Source organism: Urocitellus parryii, chromosome 4 (assembly GCF_045843805.1).
Source record: "Urocitellus parryii isolate mUroPar1 chromosome 4, mUroPar1.hap1, whole genome shotgun sequence".
In the NCBI taxonomy this organism is placed as follows: Eukaryota; Metazoa; Chordata; class Mammalia; order Rodentia; family Sciuridae; genus Urocitellus; species Urocitellus parryii.
The window spans coordinates 99,097,464-99,111,371 of NC_135534.1; the positions used below are offsets into that span (position 1 = coordinate 99,097,464).

The 13,908-nt window shown below is 38.8% G+C and overlaps 1 protein-coding gene across 1 annotated transcript in view; it reads left to right on the plus strand.

The window, feature by feature from the left end:
• The first annotated feature begins 492 nt into the window (after window positions 1-492).
• The window catches only part of Dlat (dihydrolipoamide S-acetyltransferase), a 38,262-nt gene continuing 24,846 nt past the window's right edge, over window positions 493-13,908 (plus strand). The window contains exons 1-7 of the mRNA XM_077796908.1: window positions 493-852; window positions 1,290-1,391; window positions 1,937-2,061; window positions 2,862-3,024; window positions 7,691-7,817; window positions 9,851-10,038; window positions 11,030-11,183. Of these exons, the coding sequence (XP_077653034.1) occupies window positions 580-852; window positions 1,290-1,391; window positions 1,937-2,061; window positions 2,862-3,024; window positions 7,691-7,817; window positions 9,851-10,038; window positions 11,030-11,183 (1,132 nt within the window). The 5' untranslated portion in view covers window positions 493-579. The remainder of the gene's footprint in view (window positions 853-1,289; window positions 1,392-1,936; window positions 2,062-2,861; window positions 3,025-7,690; window positions 7,818-9,850; window positions 10,039-11,029; window positions 11,184-13,908) is intronic.

Sequence of the window (13,908 nt, forward strand, 5' to 3'; positions counted from 1 at the left end):
ACCCTTGGACAGCCCCGCAGGCGGTTCCTGGCACCTTATTCTCGTGAAGCGACACTCCAAGCCGCTGCCCCCAGATCTAAGGCTCCCATCGATCGCCCGGCCACTCTGCGGGCGCGTACCCAGCTCCTCGTCAAAACAAGGCCACCCCCCTCCCCCCAGCATCTCTCACAACGCCACTATTAGCCAGGCTCTCTCCGCCTTTTTAGGCCCCGACCCCACAACGACTGTGCTCCTTTCTATCTTCTGGGATGCCTCTCTTAGAACTCCGTCACCTTCCTCCCTTCTCCCATTCTTTGGCCTCCCAAACTGGGCGCCAGCGGCAGCTTCGCTGAAACACGCCTATTCGGGTGGGTCCTAAGTAGTCGCCTCACCGGCCTAGAGCCTCCCAGACCAGGTCCCGGCGGAGGAAGAGCGTTGGTGGGGCGCACTGGACTGCGGAGGGGCGGCGTGAATTCTCCGAACCGGTTTTACGACAACGTGCGGCTGCGCAGAGTGGCTGACGGCAAAGCCGCGCTGCTCTAGGAGAGGTCACTCCGGAGACCGTATAGGTTTTGGGGTGTGGGGGGAATCAGTGGCATTATGTGGCGCGTCTGTGCGAGACGGGCCCAGAGTGCAGCCCCAAGGACGGGACTCGGAGCTCGATGGACGGCCTCCCGGGAGGGATCTGCAGCTCAGTGTGTGAGCCGGCGGTCTGGCCCCGCTCGTTGCAACAGCACAACCACAAGGTATGGCGGGGTCCGGGCATTGGGCGGCTGGAGCCCCAACTCTGGCGCCACTCCGCGGAACCGCTTACTGTTGCAACTTCTGGGCTCGTCTAGCCGCCGCAGTTATAGTCTCCCCCCGCATCAGAAGGTAAGCTCTCAACCTGGGACCCGGTTGCCCTTCAGGGCACTCTTCTTGGCCTTGGGAACCTCCAGAGGCCCCAGTGATCTTCCAACTCCTCCCCAGTATCTGTCATCGCGCCTTGTCCAATACCTAGCTTTGCTGCAGCTCTTGAACGCCCTTCTTAGGGTCTGTTCCATTCAAAGGAGAGTTCCAAGCCTGGGGCTGTGTGTTAAACATCTGCTGAGGTTAGGGGTTTGTCAGACCCACTAGACTGTGGAGGAGGAAGCCTGCCACTGGAAATAATAAACTTCTGGTAGGCAAGAACTCCCTTTCTATCTCCAGGACCCAGTGTGTAATGGAACTCAGTAAACTTTTTGCATGAAATTAAATTGAGTGAAACCTTAAAGGAGGCTGAGAATTAAGCAGCTCTTGTTGATTTAATGCTTTTCCTTTTTCTCTTCCAGGTTCCGTTGCCTTCTCTTTCCCCCACAATGCAGGCAGGCACAATTGCCCGTTGGGAGAAAAAAGAAGGAGAAAAAATCAATGAGGGCGATCTAATTGCAGAAGTAAGTTTTAAAATATGGAGATGAGTTCGAAGGGGCTGGATATGTTGAACAGCTTTGTAGCTTTATGGATGCATAATATACCCTTTGCTTAAGAAACAGATTTTTTCCCCCCACAACGTGATATTAGAATTGGTTAAATAAGTGGTCGGTCAGCAGCTGGCTAAACTGATCTTTTTTTTTTTTTTTCTTTTTTGGTACCAGGATTGAACTCAGAGGCACTTAACCACTGAGCCACATCCCCAGCCTTTTTATGTATTTTATTTAGAGACAGAATTTCACTGAGTTGCTCAGGCCTTTGCTAAGTTATTGAGGCTGGCTCTGAACTCAAGATTCTCCTGCCTCAGCCTCCAGAGTTGCTGGGATTACAGGTGTGCACCACCGCCCTGGCCCATACTGCTCTTTGTTTACTCAATGCATTTTAAAAGAATTCTTTCTTTCAAGTCCATGATAATGGCTTTATTGTCATATGACTGTTGAACTGTATAATTCTAGACAGTTCTGGGTACTGGAAGTACAAATCTTAAGTTTCTGCTTTGTGTTAAAAGGTTGAAACTGATAAAGCCACTGTTGGATTTGAGAGCATGGAGGAGTGTTACATGGCAAAGATCCTTGTTGCTGAAGGTACTAGAGATGTTCCAGTTGGAGCCATTATTTGTATCACAGTTGGAAAGTAAGTAGAACCCTCACAATTTGTGAAAGTTCAGTGCTTTTCAGAATATTTTAACTAAGAATTGAGAATAAGTAAAGGCTGTGTGTGTGTGTGTGTGTGTGTGCAGTCTTAGCTGGGCGCAAGATCACGAGCCACCACACACCTTGTAGATACAAACAGCAATTCTTTATTCTCGAACTCACACCCGCCTCTACACATGTTCTGGGGAAATCCGCGTTCTGCCGCCACAAAATTCACGTCCCAAATGCTTTCTGAATTCAGCGAGAACTCAAGGGGAACTCAAGGATCCGGCGTGCCTGAGGCAGCAGGAACGCCCTATTCCCAGCAGGAATAACCTTAAACCTGGAACTTCCCTAAACCCAGATTGTCTTAAACCGGGAAGGCCTTAAACCCAAATTATCTTAAACCCGGATACTTCCTAAAACCTGCAGGATACACCCTAGTCCTGGATCCACCTGGTCCTTGAGCAGGGTCACCTTTCTCAAACACACATGCAAGGTCACAGCAAATTTCCAAGGCAAGTCCATTTAACTTGGGGTACGCTGGCAAGGAAATTTCGATGCGTCATTCGTACTTGGCAATGGCCCTCAGCATGTATGTGTGTGTGTGTGTGTGTGTGTGTGTGTGTGTGTGTGGTGTGCTGGGGATGGAACCCAGGGCCTTGTGCATGTGAGGCAAGCACTCTACCAACTGAGCTGTATATATATTCCCAGCCCCTAGTAGAGACTTTTGAAGACTTCTGTGGGAGCTGAATTTACTTTATAACTCCTTTATATTTACACATTCTTTCTTTTCCTTAGACCTGAAGATATTGAGGCCTTTAAAAATTATACTTTGGATTCCTCAGCAGCTCCTACCCCACAAGCAGCCTCAGCACCAACTCCAGCTGCTGCTACTGCTGCTGCATCTCCACCCACGCCTTCTGCTCAGGCTCCTGGTAGTTCATATCCCACTCATATGCAGGTGAGGATCAGCTGAGTATTTGCTCTAAATGATTTAATATCTATATATTTTTCATAGATGGCTATCATATACTGGAAACTGGCATTAAATATGGTTAGGTTTTGTCATTTGTGAGTATATGGAGATTTAACCCTGAAAATTGATAACCTTTGATCTTAGTTGTTATTTCCAGGCATGTAACTTAGACAATTCTTTTAACCTTTCTCCACTCAGCCTTGGTGTATTACACAGTATAATGCTTGGTAATTCTTACTCAAGAACATTATGTTCCACAATTATACATTGTCGGTGGAACTGTGGACTAGTACAGCTACTCTAGAAAGCAGTGTGGAGATTCCTCTAAAACTAGGGATGGAACCACCATATGACCCAGATATCCCATTCCAGAGTATTTTCCCAAAAGACCTAAAATTGGCAAACTACAGCGACATAGCCGCATCAGTGTTTATTCACAATAACTAAATTATGGAATCAAACCAGAAGCCTATGGATAGATGAATGGATTAAGAAATTGTGATATATGCCTGGGGTTGTAGCTCAGTGGCAGAGCACTTGCCTGGCACATGTGAAACAATGGGTTTGATCCTTAGCACCATATAAAAGGAAACAAATAAAATGAAGGCATGCTGTCTATCTACAACTACAAATTTTTTTTTAATTGTGATATATATACACACTCGCACAATCAGTCAACTCAATCAATAAAAAGAATGTAATTATGGCATTTGCCAGTAAATGGGTGGAAAGGGAGATTATCATTCTGAGTGAAATTAGTCAAACTCAAGAACTCAAAGGTTGAATTTTTTTTCTCATATGTGGAAGCTAGAGTAAAATAAAGGAAAGGGGGAGGGAAGAATAAAATTACATAAGGAACCAATCAAATACAAGTTAATAGATGATTAAAAGGAAGTCTAGTGGACTAGCAGAGGAAAAGGGGAGCAGGGTGGGGAGGACAGGAAGGAAATCGAGGGCTCATGAATTGAAATAGATTTCCATGCATGAGTGTGTTTGTTGGGATAAACCCAGCTACTATGCATAACCATAAAGCCCTAAGGGGGAGGGGGGAACACAAAAAGAGCTGAGTGTCAAGGTGCATGCTTGTAATCCCAATGGCTCAGGAAGCTGAGGCAGGAGGATCTCAAGTTCAAAGCCAGCCTCAGCGACAGCAAGGCACTGAGCAACTTAGTGAGACCCTCTCTCTAAATAAAATAAAAAATAGGGCTGGGGATGTGGTTCAGTGGTTGAATTCCCCTGAGTTCAATCCTTGGTACTCCCCCCTGCCAAAAACCCATAAAACATTATGTTCCCGATTTTGAAGGTGATTTTACTTATGTTTACTCCCTGTACAAATGGAGTGCCATCTGTTGAAAGTCCTCAGTTGGTGTTGTTATTGTCAGGGTGTCCAGTTGGGTTCCAGGTCCTTGGTGTCCCCAACAAAGAACTGAGCAAGACACACAAGTAACAGGTGAAGTATAGATTTATTGAAGGTGAAGATGGAAGTAGCACTCTGTAAGGTAGAGCAGAGTGAGCCTAGTAAGAGAGAGCTTCAAGGCCTCAATGTCTGGAAATTAGTGTTTTATTTAAAAGTCTAAGAAGACAGCAGATGAACTGTGAGGCATTTTCTTCCCTATATGGACCTGATGGAAGATCTTACTGGTCACCTTATGAGACCTGGTTAGAATATTTTCAATTTTCCCCGTTAGTTATTTTAGAAAACCTAATTAGAATACTGCTCAGTTTACTCCATTGGTCATTTTAAAATACTGAACCCATGGCAGGAGTTGGCATGGTAATGTCAACGGAGACATAACTCACCTCCCTGTGTTGTCCTCCAGCGCATCCTTCTTTTATACGCTGCCTCTGCCACCTTGGTGTCCCTGAACTCCTGCCTAAGAGTGTTTTCCTTTGACATGTGTTGGTCTACTTTTGCTGAATAGGTGAAGTACTTCTGTAGTATTCATAAATGACAATAAAGAGTAAGTGTGCAGTAAACACATAGAATAGCACTGCAACAAAACTGAAAGCTATAAATGCAGTCACTGTTGATTGTACTAAGTCACTTTCTAAGAAATTAAATCAGTTTATATTAGAGTAGTCCTGTGTATATTTGTATATTTTTAATGTTGAAATTGGATAAAAAACTAGTTATCCTTTTTCTAAAGGATTAATATCTGAACTTGCTTTAACTTATTTTTTCTTGAAAATTTTGTTTAAGAATCATTTTCTTCATTGGAAGTAATGTTCCACTTAAAGGACTATTAGTAACAATCACTTATGATGAAATTTTACCTGGTCTTACAATTCACACAGTTATATCATCCTGTTCAACAGATTCTATCTCATTACATAAGACCTCATTTCTATCCATTTTATGTCTGCGGCTTTGTATGCAAATGTATAAGTGTTGGGTTGTGCCTTAATTATTGAGATTATCGGCTCTAGTCTTTGGTTTTTTTTGATTGAACCCAGGGGTGCTTAACCCCTGAGCCACATCTCCGGCTCTTTTTTATATTAGCTACAGGGTCTCAGTCCGAGGATGGCTCTGATCCTCCTGCTTCAACTTCCTGAGCCACTGGAATTACAGGCATGCACCACCAAGCCCAGCTCCAGTCATTTTTAAAAAACAGATGAAGATGGCAAATTTTGAACAAACAAAGCATTTTTAAAGAATTTTCAGTCTTGTTTTACTTTTTCCCCCCTTCTGGAGACATCTTTGATTGAAATTACTTTCCCCTCAACATCGGACTATTCAGTATTGCTAATTAGATACAAAAGCCTAAGAAGACAGCAGATGAAGTCCATTATAACTGATGGACTGAATAACCATCCACATTCAGTGTGCACGCAAACTATAAAAATAAGAAACCAATTTTTAATTAATTAATTTTTACAGAAGGTCCACTAAAGGTACAAAGATCCAAGACCATTTTTATTTTGATGAAAGGCATATTATCTAAATTTTTCTTTGCTTGCTTGTATTTTGGTGTCAAATCTAAGAATCCTTTGCCAAATCTGAAGATATTCCGCTATGTGCTCTTATATGATTTTTGGGAGATTGACTATATACCAACTCAAATGGCAAAGGGGCTACAGATATAGCTTGGTGGTAAAGCATGTGTTTAGCATGCACAAGGCCCTGGGTTCATTCTACAGCAACACATTAAAAACAAATAAAATATATATAAGGAGTAATATACACATAAAGAGAACTCTAACCCATAATTTGCAACAGCCAGTCCAGGAAGCCAAACAATATCCTCTGCAGTGTTTTTCCTCAAAGTGACCAGAGATGGTTAATAACTGCCAGGTTCTTTTTTTTTTTAATATATTTTTTTTAGTTGTAGTTGGATACAATATTGTTAATTAATTAATTAATTATTTTATGTGGTGCTGAGAATGGAAACCAAGACCTCACCTGTGCTAGGCAAGCTCTCTATTGCTGAGCTACCACCCCAGCCCCCTGCCAGGTTCTTTAATTTTTGTGTCTCCTTCCAACTCAAGACCAACCAGAGGTATTTTTAATTTTTAATTCAGATGTTTCCATTTTGTTGGTGTGGAAAGGACTATTATAAGAACAGTTTTTGAGGAACTGGGAGTGTAGCTCAGCAGTAGAGCACTGTTTAGCATTCATGAAGCCCTTGTTTAATCCCTAGCACCCTCCCACAAAGAAAAACCCAAAATAAAATAAAGACCTACAGTTTTAAAAAATTTTTAGTTTAAAGAATTAATTTAAATGGACATAAATTCTTTGAATTTATAATTATAATGTTTTGAAATATGTATACATTGTGAATGGTGAAATTGAATCAATGTACATTTTTATTAACTATAATCTCCAAAGAATAGTTCTTACTGGTTTTGTAAATCTTATGTCTAGGAAGTTTGGGACAAATGTGGTTTTCTTTGGGTGAAAAGATGTATGGAGCACAGTAAAATTTTAGCAGAGGAGTTCGGACCAGATCAGTTTGTAAAAAAAAAATACCTTCCATCTTTTTTTTTGTGTGTGGTGCAGAGCCTTATAAATACTGTGCAAATACTCTACCACTGACTGCATCTCCAGTCCTTTTTATCTTTTATTTTGAGACAGGATCTCACTAAGTTGCCCAAGCTGGCCTGGAACTTGTGATCCTCTTATTCAGTCTCCTGAGTGGCTGTGATTTCAGGCTTGCACCACCATACCTGGCAAAAAAATTCTATCTTTTATTTATTTATTTATTTTTTAGTTGTAAGTGGACACAATACGTTTATTTTATTTTTATGTGGTGCTAAAGATAGGACCGAGAACCTCACGCATGCTACCTCTGAGCCACAATCTTATCCTCTCCAAAATTCTATCTTAATCTAAATGTCATAGAAAGATGAAAAGATGCTCTATGATTAGATATTTATTGGGGAAATTGACTATCTGGAAAAAAAATTCTTCCCATTTACCTGTTACTTTGAACTTTGAATGGTGTGTCTGCGTATGGCTAATACGCTTTAACGCTTAAGATGATCTGAAGGAGTATTTAACTGGTGGAAAGCTCTTGAGGCACTGAGCTTTCGATGTGATGACTGTTTGGACTCTCAAAGTCACTATCACTCCCTGAAACTGTATAAGGTTGCCTGAGTGTTTTGTGTCCAATGCTTCTTAATATTAAGCAGTATTATGTATTTACTTCTACAGGTACTTCTTCCTGCCCTTTCTCCTACAATGACAATGGGTACAGTTCAGAGATGGGAAAAAAAAGTGGGTGAGAAGCTAAGTGAAGGAGACTTATTGGCAGAAATAGAGACTGACAAGGCCACTATAGGTGAGATTTCTTCAGCTCTTAATGGTTGAGGCACTAAGTTTTCTAGTGAGCAAGAGGATTGTCATTCTTTCTTGTCACAAGTGAATGATGATGTGAAAATTTTACAATTTTTAGGATTCATTTCCTGGGACAAGAGTTTTATAACAAAAATGTATATGGTCAAATTTGTCAGGTACATATCACATTCATTGAATCAAGAAGAATGTCAACTCAGATTATTCTTAGGCTAGAGTTTGCTTCTTAGCCTTATTTTTATGTTACTGAAAAGCTATATCATAACTGCCATTGTCTAAACTGGGCAAAAAAACAGAAGAGGAGAAAATCACTCCCAAGGCAGGAAAATATAAAAATATTTAAGATGGCTTCAAGGGAAAGCTGAAAACCAGGGTTTAGATTGTTTTCATAGTTTGAAAATGACATGCATATTAATCTGTTCCAATAGTACATTTCCATGTTTCCCCCTTTTTTGATTTGTTTTTATGCTCAGAAATAAAATGCATATAGATAATCTTATATTTGTGATAATATTTAGGATATTTGTAGGTATTATGAATTTCTTGCCCTTTTCTCCAGTCGTCAATAAAGGGAGCCTGTCTGTTCTACAGAGATGTAGTAGAAGATCCTAGGCATCTTCTGCAATAGGCTTGGCAGATTGTATTCTCTTAAACCCCATCGTTACTCACTGGCATCTTGGCAAAGGAGAATTAAAGAGTAGGACCCTACAATGCCCCATTTCCCTCCCCTACTCTACCAGAACAGTTCTTTTTCTTTTGTAAATTATAGTTCTCCATAAATGGGTGTTTTTGGGGGGAAGATGGTTATTTATCTACGAGTCAAAACTTATTTATCTTCTCCAGTGGCTTCTTTTAGTTTTACTTTTGCAACTCTAATTTTTGGTTTCTTATAAGAAAAGCAGTAGCTGAATAAAATATAAGTTGTCAACACCGTAGACATTCCAATAATGTTGCATTTTTTCACATTGAAATATTTAGTATAACACTAAATATAACCTCTTTGAAAAGCCCCAAGGAAACTTTTAGAATTGAACTTGAACATCACTGTTCATCTGGGATGTTTTTTAATTTGACATCCATGTGGCTGTGATTTTTATTTGTACAGCTGACACTATCTTGAAGTCTTGTAAGTCTGCATGGGATCTGCCCTTGGAGATATTTTTAATAACTTTGAGAACTAATTATTTTCTCTAATCTCTGATAGTTTTATTTAGCAGATACAGTTGCTCCTCAGAATCCACAGGGAATTGGTTCCAGAATAAAAATCTGTACATGTTAAGCTCAGATGCATTATTTTTTTCAAATGATTTTAGTCCTGTGGATTTGGAGGGTCAGCTGTATTTGTACCAGGTATTGTTTCTAAGTTCTTAAGAAATATTCATTTAAATTCATTAAAATACCTGAAGTAGGTATAGTCATCCCTTGGTATCTGGAGGGGGGCAGGGAATTGCCCCCCCCCAACCTGCAGATAATTAAGTCTCTTATATAAAATGGCATAATATTTGCATAGAATTTATATGCATTCTCTCATATTTGCCATATATTTGTTTTTTTGGTTTTTCTTTTTGATGTGCTGGGGATTGAACCTAGGGACTTGTGCATACTAGGCAAGACCTCTGCTACTGAGCTATTCCCTGACCCTTCCTATATACTTTAACTAATTTCTAGGTTGCTTCTAATACCTAATACAGTAAAAACTAAGTAAGTAGTTGTTACATTATATTGTTTAGGGAATAATGACAAGAGAAAAAAGTCTATATACATCTTCAGTATAGATGCAATTATCATAGACTTAACTCAGGAACAGTATAAAATTTTGACCTATAAATAGTTAAATCCAATGATGACTGTAATATAATTTTGCCCATTTTATAAAGAAACTGAGGTCCAGGTTAAATAGCTTATAAAAAGGCTATGTAACTAGTTAGAATGAAAAAAGCCTGTACTTAAAACTCTACTGTGAGTTTGTATTAATAGTAGAGTCTTTTAATTACCATAATTTTTTTCTTTCTATTTAAGGTTTTGAAGTACAGGAAGAAGGTTATCTGGCAAAAATCCTGGTTCCTGAAGGCACAAGAGATGTCCCGCTGGGAACCCCACTTTGTATCATCGTAGAAAAAGAGTCAGATATCGCAGCATTTGCTGATTATAGGCCAACTGAAGTAACTGATTTAAAACCACAAGCACCACCACCTACCCCACCTCCGGTAGGTATGGCTCCAGAATCAAGGGAACATTTATCCTGTTAAAGAATAAATTAAAGGGATGTGATTAGATGATGTCCTAGGTTCCTTTGAGCTCCAAGATTATATGAATGGGGAAGGGGATAGTTTGTTAACATTTGTAGGGTTAGTTGGCACTGTGCCATGCTTTTAATGGTCAGTAGTTTGAGCATTCTAGCTTTTTTCCCACTGCTGTCTTGAGTCCTGCTGAGAAAAATGTGGAGGTGACATAGTCACATTTACTATATGATGCCTGACATTTCTTATCCTTTTAGGTATTTACATTTTATAGTAGGTCAATATATATTTGTAATGCACTGGAAGCTTGACAAGCATACTTGTTTTGCATAGAATTTGGTATATTACCATATACAATGTATTGTATAGTATACATCTATAACATGAACTTTTGTGAACTCAAAGTATAGATAGATAACACAATGAAGCTTCTGCAGATGCTAGAATCATGTGAGTTCAGACTAGGTGCACATTACTGTAGGAGAAAATTTGATTTCTGTGTGTCCTTCATTCACAGGGAGCTAGAAAGTAGCAGTGTTAGTTAATTTTTTTAGATACTTTTCAACTTGGAACATTCTAGCATAATTTTGTATTTTGAAATTTGATTAAATAAAGACAAAAGCTATGTTGGTGATGTACTTAATCAGTATAAAGAAATGGCAAGTGATTGAAGTGAAGAGAGGCTGTAAGGATATTATATAGTGGTCAGCAGTATTAAATTCAGTACCTCTCCATGTTTTCCTAAGATAACTTGACTTTGTTCTGTCTTTGTCATAAAAGATTGTTTTTGCTGTTCCTATTGTTACACTGTGTTGGTTAAGCAGAAAGAAAGATCTTTGGGGAAAAGGATGCATGTTATTTAATTAAAATACCTTTTAATTTATTCATAAAATATACACTTAAATCTTTCAGACCAATCTTTGCGTGATTAATTAATAATTTGAAACTTTTTTCAAAGGTGGCCCCTGTTCCTCCAACTCCTGCACCTTTATCTCCTACACCCTCAGCCACCTTTCCAGCTGCTCCTGCTGGACCAAAGGGAAGGGTATTTGTTAGCCCTCTTGCAAAGAAGTTGGCAACAGAAAAAGGAATTGACCTTACACAAGTAAAAGGTAAGATTCTGTCTATGGCATGGAGTTGTAAAGTTAAAATATAGTTGAATTTCCTCTTTGAAACCAGTGCATACAACTGTATATAATAGGATGATGAGGGAGGAAAATATCTCTTTATTGTCTCCACAGAGTAGGGAAACATTGTTATGTTTTATTTAGTCTTCTTAGGATCTTCCTGAAGAATTTAGATACCTTTTAAAAATTGCCCTACCTTCATGGGAACTGCTTAATTGTTAGTGAAAATACACATTTTTGCTTAGCAAAGTTGGGTTTTAGGACCTGGTTTTGTAATAAGAAGATATTTTTATTAGTGCTAGGTTTACTGAATGTAACAAAACAAAACATGAAGTAGGGATGATTTTAAATGACTTAAAATAATAAAATTCGTATGAAACTGAATTAAAGCTCCCTAAGGGCAAGGGCAAAAGCTTTATTCATCTTTTTTTCCCCAAAGTAAACATACAGCTTAGCCAGCTGTGGGGTGGTGCATGCCTGTAATCCCAGTGACTCAGGAGGCTAAGGCAAGGCTAGCCCCAGCGACTCAGCAAGACCCTAAGCAATTTAGCAAGACCCTGTCTCAAAATAAAAAACAAAAATGGCTGGGGATGTAGCACAGTGATAAATCACTTGGGTTTGGAATCTTAGCTTTTTATTGTTTACTATGTTTTCATCTTTAGGTGAATGACTACTTAGCTTATCTATGTCTTTAGATGAATTTAAGATAGTAATGTATATAGAGAATGATGAGAATTAAATGTGTTATAAAGGTGAAGTGCTTAGAAAAGTATCTAGCATGTAAGTACTCAATATGTATTTGTTGTCATTCATATTGTTACTATTACCTGGCACATAAATTCTTGTATTCTTGGATAAACTTAAGCTAGTTTAATATAATGTGATTTAAATACTTACTTGGAAAAGGAGGGGAATTAGTATTCTTGGAACCTGGTTTGATGGTTAATGCTATGTGTTGGTCATTTAATGTACCACATTTAATTTGAACAACAGTTTCTAAAGTAAGAATTAACCATTTTTTTGGGTAAGAACAGAATCTTAAGGAATATTCCTATTTGTTACATAATGAAGTTGCAATTTGAATCTGGATTTGTTATATCTCTGAAGTCTGTTTTTTTCCCACCACCTTATGTTGCCATAATTACCGAGGAAAAATATGGCTGGTTTCCCAGTTGCCCAGCTGTGGGCACTCAGTGCTGGTTATCATCTGCCTGCAAACTACTATTTTGTAGTTAAAAGTCAAGCCAATCCCAAGATACAAGGATAGAAAGTTATAAATTGTTTGGACTTCACAGGATTCTTATAATATTGGCAGACTCTTTTTTTTTTTTTTTTTGTCCGTCTTATGCTATTTCACTTGTATGTTGCCATTCCTTTCGTATATATGATTAGAGTCAAGATAGCAGTGTTAGTGGGAATAAATTTTGAAGACAGAAGAGGGACTAGATTATTATTTATATCTGAAAAATTTAAACAAGTTAAGAAAGACCATTCATAAGATAGTTGGCAACACTAACTAATGAGATAAGAAGGGAAAATCCCATCATTTTTACTATGCAGGCAGTTAGGTTGTTCATTTATTATTATTTAAGCAAATATTCACCAAGTTCTATATACATCAGATCCTTGTTCATAAGATTTTAGTTTCATTTGCCTGCATGGTCGACAGTAAAGAAATAAGCTGGGTGCAGTGGCACCTGCCTATTATCCCAGCAGCTTGGGAGGCTTAGGCAGGAGGATCACAAGTACAAAGCCAGCCTCAGCAATTTAGGAGGCCCTAAGCAACTTATTAAGACCTTGACTCAAAAAATAAAAAGGGCTGGAGATGTGGCTTAGTGCTTAAGTGGCCCTGGGTTCAATCCCTGGTACCAAAAAAAAAAAAAAAAAAAAGTGAACAGAAAGGAGATCTATAGCTTAGTAATTAAGAGTGGGCTCTGATCAGAGGGAGGGAGGAGAAGAGGGAAAGGGAAGGTTCTGGAGAATGAGAATGATCAAATTATGTTATGTGCATGAAGTGTGGGCTCTGGAGCTTGATTGCTTGAGTTTAAATGTTAGCTCTTTTAGTACTAGCCATGTGAACTTTGTGTCTCATTCTCTTCATTTGTGTATAAAAATAATACCTGATTTGTTGTGAGGATTACATGAGTAAATAAATGCCTGTGCAGAGAAAGAATATTTAGGTATTAGCTATTACAGTAATATATTTTATTAAATGATGATTTCAGTGTTAAGAAAGAAATAAGCTGAGTGATACACTAGTGACAGGATAAATATATGAACGGTCATGACTACTTTTAGACATGGTGGTTAGAGAAGATCTTTTGGATGAAGTGACATTTGATCTGATTGAAAGATGAGGAGTCAGCTTTGGGCCAAGCATGTGAAGTACAGAGGAAAGATCATTTGGGGCAGAGAGACCAGCAGTATACAATCTAAAATGGAAAAGAGCTTGACGTGTTCGAAGAATGTAATGGAACATAGGGAGCAGTGGGTCTGGTATAGTGGTAGAAGATGAATGAGTTGGGGAAGAAGCACAGAGATGAGATTATTATGAGTCTTATAGATCTTGATCAAGAGTTGAAATTTCATTTAAAGTATAATAGGAAGTCATTGAAAGACATAAGCAAGGAAGTGAAATAAAATGATTTATGTTTTTTAAGAGAATATTTTGGTTGCTTTGAAGAAATGGATTAAATGAAAGCCAAGTTAT